At 40.4% G+C, this 11016-nt stretch overlaps 1 protein-coding gene across 4 annotated transcripts in view; it reads right to left on the reverse strand.

Annotated features, from left to right (window-relative positions):
• The window catches only part of SLC45A4 (solute carrier family 45 member 4), a 119905-nt gene that overhangs the window by 48364 nt on the left and 60525 nt on the right, over positions 1-11016 (reverse strand). For all 4 annotated transcript variants that reach the window (XM_042461980.1, XM_042461979.1, XM_042461982.1 and 1 more), the window contains 2 exons: positions 9630-9968; positions 9280-9496 (listed from right to left, as the gene is read on the reverse strand). In XM_042461980.1, the coding sequence (XP_042317914.1) occupies positions 9280-9496; positions 9630-9665 (253 nt within the window). In that variant the 5' untranslated portion in view covers positions 9666-9968. The remainder of the gene's footprint in view (positions 1-9279; positions 9497-9629; positions 9969-11016) is intronic.

The following is an 11016-nucleotide window of genomic DNA, read 5'->3' on the forward strand; positions in this document are numbered from 1 at the left end:
ACTTTTATTTATGAAGCGCTGTAAATTTACACAGCGCTGTACATACAATCTTTTTAGTTAGACGGATCCCTGCCCTCGGGCTTACAATCTAAAAAGACATGACACAGAAGGAGAAGGAAGTGGTGGAGGGAAAGGGTAAGAGGTCCAGCAGTTCCTCTCTACCTCCAAGGCCTGGACCAAGGCAGATGGACTGGAGGGAGGGCTTGGCTTCATAATGGATGGTTAATCTTCTTCCAGGGAAAATACATACTCTCAAGTAGGATAATACATATACAGTACATAGCAATACAGGAAATGGTTTGATAAACAGGCACCAAAAGAAAATCAAAAGAAAGAACTGCTATTGAATTTGGTAGGTCATTAAGTAAGGCATGAAGCTGCTAGCAATTTCTGTGGGTCCAAAGATCACTTTTCCTTCCTCTAGACTTTGGCCAGCTGGGTGGTCACTTTTGATTTCTAAAACATGTTCTCTTTTTTGGCTAAACCAGGTGCAGGGGGGAAATGACTTTTAAATGGCAAACTGCATTTCCCAAAGGCTTCGGAAGAGGGTTATACAATTTAACATATGGGGTAAAATTTTTGGAGGGGGTTCTGGATATCCTGGTATGGGGGTCCCTGAGAGGCAGCATAGGGACTGGACCACACTTTGCCCACTCCTACTGAGATGCCAAAACACCATAAGACACCAGATCCCATCTGATCTTGGTAGCCAAGCAGGGTCAGCCCTGGTTAGTATTTGAATGGGAGACCGCAATGCAGAATACTGAAACGTAGAAGTAGTTTCCAAAATGAAGAAGAATATTCATAATAAGACATAAAGGCTTTTGTAGACTCCAGTACATACCAGTTCATACTGGAGGGTCTGTTTGCTGCACCACTGTCTAATAACGAAAGTAATCTTTCAAATTTCAAGGATTCTTTCATGCAGGAACAAATGGCTCCCCAGGCGTGAGAGAAGAAACTTGTTCCAAGTTTTGAATTATGCTACCAGTTACATTTCTCCAGATGTGCAAACTGCAGAATTTAATATCATTGCTTCTTATCCCCAGTCAGAATACAGTGAATTAAAAAATGCACAAAACACACAGCTAAATAGGATTAAGTAGTGACAACCGTACACACATTGGATCCTGATACATTTTAGGACTTTCCACTTAGAGAAATGATTTTACTTTTCTTTCATTTTGATTCTGCAAGTAAGTATCCAACAAAAGATACATATTTGCCGACAACAATGCAGAAAAGGTAGCAAGTGGTACATTTTCAATGGATCAATGCATTCTGCATCTGCATAAAATGTTGTTGTTGTTGCATACCTTCATGTTGTTTTTGACTTATCGTGACCCTAAGTCAAGACTATCACTGTTTTCTTGGCAAAAATTGTTCATAGGGTTTTCAACAGTTTTTCCTTCTGAAGCTGAGAGAGTATGATATACCTAAAGCAGTGGTTCCCAACCTGTGGGTTGGGACCCCTTTGGGGGTCGAATTACCTTTTCATGGGGGTCGCCTAAGACCATTGGAAAACACCTATTTAATTACAGTTATGAAGCAGCAACGAACATAATTTCATGGGTTTGGGTCACCACAACATGAGGAACTGTATTAAAGGGTCGCAGCATTAGCAAGGTTGGGAACCACTGGCCTAAGGTCACCCAGTGGGATTCCATGGCCAGCTGGAGCATCGATCTCTGATCTCCACAGTCACAGTCCAAATGCTCAAACCACTACACCATGCTGGCTCCATATACAGAGTATATAGAAATATCCAGGAAATATCCAGTATACAAAGGAAATATACATATCATTAAATGAAACCTATCCAGGGGTAGCAGTGTTGACTGTGCTGCAATATACAACAAAATCCAAAATCCCCAATATCTTTTATTGGGCCAACTCCAAAACATAACATACATTATGCAAGCTGTTGAAGCTTCACTGGCTCTTAATCAGGGAAAGAAGTTAAAAGTCATAAAGGGGAAAAATGGTAATGACATTACAGTTGCAAATCTGCAATGTGCCTAAGCTATTATTCTGTTGTTGGTTAAAAAGGTATTGAGGGATTTCAACGCCAGCAGAGGACACTCCCCTCATTGGTCATACGAGGACCAGGGACAAAGCCATAAAAGATAGATAATAAAAGTTCAACTCCACGCCCAACAGAAAAGTAACTTCTCCTGAGATCCAGCTGGCTCTGTCCTGTGCAAAGCTAACTGCCACTTTGTTAGGCAGAGAACACTAGATGAGTCTACTGTTATAACTGGAAAAACTTTTTGGTATTGTATAGGTAAAGCTGGCCAAATTGTAGTACAGTACAAGGAAAGACTTTCACCTTTGTTGGAGATATGCAAGTTTCAAAACTGTGCATAATGTATGTTATGCTTTGCAGCTGGCTTAATAGAAGTTATCACTGCTTGCCAATTTTAGATTTTGTGGTATTTTGCTGAAAGACTAACGCAGCCATCCCTGAATATGTTTCCTGGATTTCAAGATACTAAATTCATCTGTTATAGGCGAATCCTAAACAAGAGGGAACTAAAGGATTGGGGCCTAACTGTGAGGTTTTCTACCAATGTAGCATTGTGGTTTGAGTGCTGGACAATGACTCTGGAGACCATGGTTCGATTCCCCATTCAGCCACGGGACTCACTGGGTGATTTTGGGCAAGTCAGATTTTCTCAGCTTCAGAGAAAGGCAACAACAACAACAACAATAATACATTTATATTCCGCTTTTTCACAGGGAATCAAAGTGGATCACAACAGTAAAATGACACAGCATAGAATTAAAATTACAATTAAAAAGACCGATCCCAGAAACCCCCCCCCCCAATCGTAAAAGCATAAGTCCAAGCCATAAAATAGGATTAAACAGCAGATAGTATAAAACATGCCAATACAAGCATAATAAAAAAGAAAAGGAAAAAAAAAACTTGTGAGTGAATTGTGCAGGAGAGGTTATCCTATAGGAGAGCAGGGATGGTGATATCGGTACCAATGTCAATATCAATGTTAGGAGCAGTAGAATTAACAGCAACAGTAACAGTAGTGGCAGGGGGAGGCAGGTCAAGGAGGCTGATCTGGGAAGGCCTGCTGGAAGAGATCTGTCTTGATTGCCTTTTTAAAGGCTTCTAAAATGGTAAGATGACGAATCTCGTCCGGCAGGTCATTTCAGAGCCTAGGAGCAGCAGATGAAAAGGTCTTCTGGGTCACCGCAGACAACCTAGTCTTCTTAGATTGTAGCAGATTCTTCCCAGAGGACCGAAGTGTGAGGGATGGATTATATGGAAGGAGGTGCTCCCACATGTATTCTGGACCCAAGCGATGTAGGGCTTTAAAGGTTAAAACCAACACCTTGTATCTTGCCCGGAAACTAATAGGAAGCCAGTGGAAAGATTTTAGGACATGTGTAATATGGGCAGTTCTAGGTGTGCCTGTAACCCACCTGGCTGCCACGTTTTGTACCAAATGAAGTTTCCGAACTTGGCACAAGGGTAGCCCCATGTAAAGCGTGTTGCAGAAATCAAGCCGAGAGGTTACCAGCGCATGTACAACTGCTTCAAGGTCTCTCCTTTCCAGGAAGGGGCGCAGCTGGCATATCAACTGAAGCTGATAACAAGTGCTCCTGACCCTCACATCTAGCTGTGCTGACAGTTGAAGTGACGAGACAAGGAGCACCCCCAGACTACGGACAGACGCCTTCAGGGGAAGTGTGACCCCATCCAGAACTGGCTGACATAACTCCATTCCCGGATTTCGGGTCCCTATTGCAAGTACCTCCTTCTTACCTGGATCCAGTTTGAGTTTGTTTTTCCTCATCCAGTCCCTTACCGACCTAAGACAGAGATTCAGAGGAGAGTTGCCATCCTCAGTCACTGCATCAGCCCGAGGCACAGAGAAGTATATTTGGGTGTCATCAGCGTACTGATAACATCCCGCCCCATGTCTCTGGATGATCTCGCCCAGCGGCTTCGTGTAATGTTAAATAGCACGGGAGACAGAATGCTGCCTAGAGGGACGCCAAATTGTAGCTCTCTTTTAGAAGAGCAACTGTCTCCCAGGCTCAACATCTGGAATCTACCTGAGAGGTAGGAACGGAACCACTGCAAAGCAGTGCCCCCAATTCCCAATTCTCCCAGGCGTTTCAGGACAGAACCCTGGGCAGTGGCAAATCTCCTCTGAACAAATTCTTGCCAAGCAAACCCCATGAGATAGGGTTACCATAGACTTGAAGGCACAGAGCGAACACACAAACCCCTTCAACAAAGGTTAAACAGTGGGAGTGTAACATCATCACCACTTTCCCCTGTGTGATTTTTAACAAGTCATGCCAGACAAATCTTATTTCTCTCTTTTTTTATAAAATTACCAGCTTGGTAGATGAAAGGAATGCTGTGGATATAGTATATCTTGATTTAAATAAGGCCTTTGACAAGGTTCCCATGACATTCTTGCAAACAAGCTTGTAAAATGTGGGCTAGACAAAGTAACTGTTACATGGATTTGTAATTGGTTGACCAGCCAAACCCAAAGGGTGCTCAACAATAGTTCCTTTTCATCCTGGAGAGAAGTGACCAGTGGGGTCCCACAGGGCTCTGTCCTGGGCCCAGTGTTATTCAACATCTTTATCAGTGACTTGGATAACAGAATTGGGGCATAGTTATCAAATTTTCAGATGACACCAAATTAGGAGGATTAGCTAACACCCCAGAGGACAGGATCAAAATTCAAAATGACCTGAATAGACTAGAAACTTGGGCCAAAGCTAACAAAACGAAATTCAACACGGAGAAATGTAAGGTATTGCACTTAGGGTGGAAAAATGAAATGCACAGATATAGAATGGGGGACACCTGGCTGAATGAGAATACATGTGAAAGGGATCTGGGAGTCCAAGTAGACCACAAGTTGAACATGAGTCAACAGTACGATGCGGCAGCTAAAAAGGCCAATGCAATTTTAGGCTGTATCAATAAAGCAACGTATGGTGTCTAGATTAAGGGAAATAATAGTGCCACTGTATTCTGCTTTGGTCAGGCCCCACCTGGAATATTGTGTCCAGTTCTGGGCTCCACAATTAAAAAAGGATGTTGAGAAACTGGAGCGTGTCCAAAGGAGGGCGACTAAAATGGTGAAGGGTCTGGAGAACATACCCTATGAGGAAAGACTCAGGAAGCTGGGGATGTTTAACCTGGAGAAGAGAAGGTTAAGAGGTGATATGATAACCCTGTTTAAATATTTGAAAGGTTGTGATATTGAGGAGGGAGCAGGCTTGTTTTCTGTTGCTCCAGAGACTAGGATCTCGAATAATAGATGCAAGCTCCAGGAAAAGATTCCACCTCAACATTAGGAGGAACTTCCTGACAGTAAGGGCTGTTTGACAGTGGAACACACTCCTTCCTCGGAGTGTAGTGGAGTCTCCTTCCTTGGAGGTCTTTAAACAGAGGCTGGATGGCCATCTGTTGGGGATGCTTTGATTTGGATTCCCTGCATGGCAAGGGGTTGGACTGGATGGCCCTTGTGGTCTCTTCCAACTCTATGATTCTATGCTTCTATGATCTTTCTTGATGAAGAAGCCAGTAAAACTTCAGGGTCACCATAACCTGGGAATGACTTGAAGGCACACAACACCACCACACTTCTGAAGTAAAGCAAGCTGGGTAATAATCAGTAGAGTGGTACGCAAGATAAAGACTAAGGGGTATGTATGTTCAGTTCCAGTCTGAAAGCAAGTTCTTGGGCTCATAAATCTAACTCTAGGGTTGTGTGTTTTGGGCCAGGTTCTAACTGTTGAAGCTTATTGTTATTGTAAAAAAAATGTTCATCCTGAACTCTTGAAGTTTACACAACCCTGTTCTACATCTTAAATTGTGGGACGAAGGGGGAGGGGGACAGAGCATTAAATCAAGTCATGCAAGAGAAACCTGCTGATAAAGAAGGCTTACTTTCTCTTGTTGCTATGCTACTAAGGCCTGGATATGGTTACACGTCTCCAGCTACTAATCTGGTGAAAGCACTATTAGAAGGGTAATGCAGCATTCAGGTCAGAATAAGAACACATAAAGACGAGTGGACACAATAGCAGGTTTGTTCGGAAAGACTGGTATAGGGTTCAGAGGAAGGTCAGAGGTTGTTTTCCATGCAAGAAATGCCCTAGTTGCTGCAAGTGAATTTTGAAGTCACCAAACAGAGATTAAAAAAAACCTCAATCCACCAACAAACAGCTGATGATTTCCGTAATGGAATGTCATTGGAAATTATCTTATTTATGCCACAGTGGTGATTAGACATATAGTCACGTTCAGAAGCATCCTATTAAATGTGAGAAACATGTCTGAATCCTGTTGGTAGCCCCAACTGCAGCAGATCCATTGAATCATTTGCTGAAATATGTCCACCAACAGGCTCCAGGACACTCTTGCTTGTTAACACCATTCAAATATCCAGAGTTTAGTATGTAGTACATGTTTATCCAGAAAAGCATATAAATGAGCTATACTAGTTCTTTTTTTCCTTTTTTTTTTTTTTTTTTTGTAAATGAAATACTGGGATGAAAGTTGTGGGCAAACCACAGTGCTATAGAAAACATTGACACCTGACGTCACAGAAAGAAAGAGGAACCATTCACTTTCCCAGTATCTGCATATTATCTCATTCTTTCCTGAAGAGCAGGGTGGGATTGATGTGCAATTTGATCTTGAATCATCAACTTCATGGAGCCTTTCTCTCTCTGTGAGAGTCCTTCCTTGTTGGTATCATTAAGATCTGAGTTCATCAATACAAGAAAAGAGATCATTTGCAACAAGGAGGAGGCTCTCTTTAGTAATTGCTCCAGGCACAGTAGGATGATGGTATCTAAGGAGGTGAAATTCTCTGGCTCAGCTTGGTCTTTCAGGCCATTTTTTTAAAGTTGGCTATGAGGAGGCCATTGAAATCACTGGATATTATTACTGCTACTGCATATCAAGTTTTTGTTTTGTTCATAACCTAGAATTCTGGTTGAACAGCACACCACACCTTGACTTTTCACCACATACAGAAATGTCTTACCTAACCAATAAAAGATTACACAAAAATAGTGTCTTTGAGCCCAGGCTAAGACATGGCAAGGTAGCAGGGCTCAGTCCATTTGTGGCTGAACATATTAGGGAATTCGGTAGCCTTCTAATTCAGAGAAACATGACCCACAGTTTTTGCTTTAAAAAAAAAAAGACATCCTTGGTTTGGATTAAATTTACAAGGCCCAAAGAAAATTATGACAGATTTCCCAGCAGAATTACTACACAAAGAAACATCTTTCTACATTTCAAAAGCTAAGCTCCTTATCTGCAAGCAATATTTCACAAGCTAAGCTCAACCTACTATTCTTTACCTCCATACTGATGGATGGCTTTAAATTAAAGTGCAAAAGCCGATGTAACTCTCACTTCACCTAGAAAATCAACCAATCTGTGATTAATTGGGAGATAAAGTTTTCAATACTACTGAATGCTATGTATCACACTCACTTTCAGCTTAGATCACACCCTTTTGATGGTTACAAACCTGTAGGTTATCTGGCACTCTCCAGAGATTAACATTACAAGCACCTCATGTCAACACCTTTGGCTCATTTTCCAAAAGATAATTTATTTGCATACCCCACACCTTATCCTGAAGGTTCAAAACTGAACAGGTAGTTATCATACAAAGCACTATGTGAGGTAGGTTAGGCAAGATACAGCAATTTGCCCAAGGCCATTCAGCAAGATACTCTTTACCTCCTGCACATATGAACCCAATAACATACTTCACGTTACAGAGGACATGATAGATCTTTCTCTTTTCAAAAGAAGAAAAAAGAAAGAAAGAAAAAGATTGAGCCTAGCTTTGCACACACATCCCACATGCTGTGGTTCTGTTAGTTGAGATATAAAAGCCAGGGAACATCTAAATTAAAATCTAGTTCACAGTATCAGTCATATTGCACAAGCACCAGCTTCACACAGCACAGATACCTCAAAAGAAATTGATATGCATTGTCTGAGGAATAACACAAATTCTGAGAATTGCATGAACTTCGGAATAAGATGTACTTTTGCTCTGGAGAATCAAGCCTACAGCCACTTAAAGGCATAGTGAGTCAGACATATTTGAAAGAATAGCTGAAATATTTTGCTTAAGAACTGGGATTTACAGTGACCTAGAAAGAACCTGAGTCAGCTGGAATGGCTGAACATTTTGTGTCAGAGATAAAGCTCAGTTACACAGAAGCCTATGAATCAATCTGCATGGCAGCTCTGTATCAGTACGGTCAGGAGTAGAATCATAGTTTGCTCCTCCTTGTCAATCCCAGAAACTCACAATACAGTAGACTGTACATAAATACAGCAGCCATCTTCTCTAGAAGTGGACAGATGACAGGCTTGCAGGATCTACTTTGTTTTCAGCCTAGAAACCAAAAAATCTACCAGTTGGAGCCAGACACAAAAGCCATTTTCTTAAAGAACTCTGATCCCCAAAATTAGTTTTGTGTGCCAGAACAACTGTTTGGAGCTCAGAGGACTTTTACACAAGAATTAACTCCTAATTGCAAAAAGCTTTGTTTATTCCACTAGTACAATTTAAATTGAAAATTAGTTGTTTTATTGCACCAACAATAAAATGAGAGTCAAAAATCTTTGCCAATCTAGACAGAGCTCTACTGATGGATTTTGCTGTGCCTCTTTCCCATATTGGTCCAATTAATTTAGGACTGCATGAGGATTCAACTAAGCAGAGTGTACTGTGTGCTACTGCTATATAGTAGGGCATGCCCAGGGTATTGGGTGGCTAGTTAGAGAGAAAGGACAAAATTAGAAAAAATAAAGAAGGTACCTTCTCCTTGCAATAAAAAATCTGCCAGTCAGCCTAGGAGTGACCCATAAATCTCACAGTATCATGGTGCTAGTTATATACAACTAGTTTCTGAAGCTACATTATTATCATCTAACTGGGCTTGCTGGAAGGAGAATGTGGCTACATCCCATGGTAGTATTACACCTTCCTGAGGGCCAGCAAATTGGCATAGGAAGTTATCTCACCAGCCACACAATCTGCATGGTTTCCTGGTTACCTATGCTGTGTTGTAGTGGTTACATCAAAGAAGAGGCAACTGCACTGCAGTGGTTTGTGTGAGATGGCTTGTTGCTCACGAAGGCTTTGGATGACAAAACCTGAGAACTCATCTGTTTGCCAAACTGATACCAGAGAAAAGAATGCTAAGTGTTGGCAACAACAATGGAACAACAATTATTTTACTTACCAATTTGTAATAATACTGGTGTCACCAAAGCTGTCTCCATAGCATAACAAAATTCCCGGCCAAACATCACAGCACCATGCATCACCCAGAGACGAACAGGTATCCGGTCTATAGATCCTTCACTTATAGTCTCTTCTTTACTCTCATTCTCATTCCCCGGTTTCTGGAGCTGTACCACAGGTAGCTCTTGAACTTGCATAGATTCCGAGTCAGCATTCTGGGGAGCCATTTTCATTACCATAAAAATATATATAATATATGTATATATATATATATATTTATATATTTATATATATATATATTTATTTATACCTATATAAATAACACTATCATTTCTAACGATAAGTTACCATGTCTTCTCTTTCTGATGGCGTCGTGTTCCTCATGCAAACAATATTTGTAATTCCCCTCCGTGTGAATGGTTTTCGTCATCAATTTCTCACGTAGGTGTTGAAACATTCAGAGGAACAAAAAGCGATTTGGTAGGAAATTCAATTCAACATATGGCTTGCTGGTTTTGTTTTGTTTACTGTGAACTAGAGTTAAAAATCCATAATTGCCATTCAGTTAATACCAGTTTCATAATTATTATCGAAGAGGTGCTGAAGTTGTTTTGTTTGCTACACAAAGGTGGAAAGATGACACAAACAGCTGCTCCACTGGTAATCCCCATCGAGTGACTGATTAATCTAGAAACAAAGAAAAATTAGTAAGTCTCAGACCACCAGGGTACTTTGAGGTTCTCTACTTTCCCCATCCTCTTCCATTCATTTGTCAGTTCTCCTCACTTCACACTTGTGGATTACCACTACAGAACATGCCCACCTGTTTTATGTAAAGGTACCAACTAGCCAAAGACACATATTTTTGGGCCACCAACTCTCCCGCTTTTGATGAATTAATTGATTCAAATTAGCATAACTTAAAAGTTATGTAGAAGTACTCTCTGTAAAAGTACTCTGTGAGGGTTTTGGTATAAAAGAGCTAGTTTGTTATGCTCAGTTTTATAAAAAACAATGTCTGCAATGAAATTAACAAAGTTAAATCCAGAAATAAAAGACATTGTGGAAATAGGTTTCTGCAAAAAGAGACTATGTTGATAAATAGGAATGTTGTAAGGTGAGAACACTTCCATTTTTAAAAACATAAGAAAATACAGGTTGAGTATCTCTTATCCAAAATTCCAAAAGGCTCCAAAATCCAAAAGTGTCCACATGGATGCCTGAGACAGTGACAACTTTGCTTTCAGATGGTTGAAAGTACACAAACTTTGTTCCATGCATATTATGCATAAAACTACCTTTAGGCTATGTGTGTACAATATATACAAAACATAAATAAAATTCACATTTAGACTTGGGTTCCATCTCATTATGTATGTGCAAATATTCCAAAATCCTAAAACATCCAAAATCCAAAACACTTCTGGTCCCAAGCACTCTGGATAAGGAAGACTTAACCTGTAGTGTAAATTTTTACTTCCTTTATTCTTATTTCTGTATACTGCATTTCCAGATCACTTCCTGTTGTAAAAATTGGTCAGGAGGACAAAAAAGCATGGTGAAAATGTGCCCTCCATCCCATTTAAAATGCCTTTGAGGATATTTTGGATTTAAAAAAATGATGATTTTTGCAGGTAGTTGGAGGAGGCTGGCCCTCCAAGATCTACAGGGGACCTATTATTATTATTATTATTATTATTATTATTATTATTATTATTATTATTATTATTATTAT

Source organism: Sceloporus undulatus, chromosome 4, assembly GCF_019175285.1.
Source record: "Sceloporus undulatus isolate JIND9_A2432 ecotype Alabama chromosome 4, SceUnd_v1.1, whole genome shotgun sequence".
NCBI lineage: Eukaryota > Metazoa > Chordata > Lepidosauria > Squamata > Phrynosomatidae > Sceloporus > Sceloporus undulatus.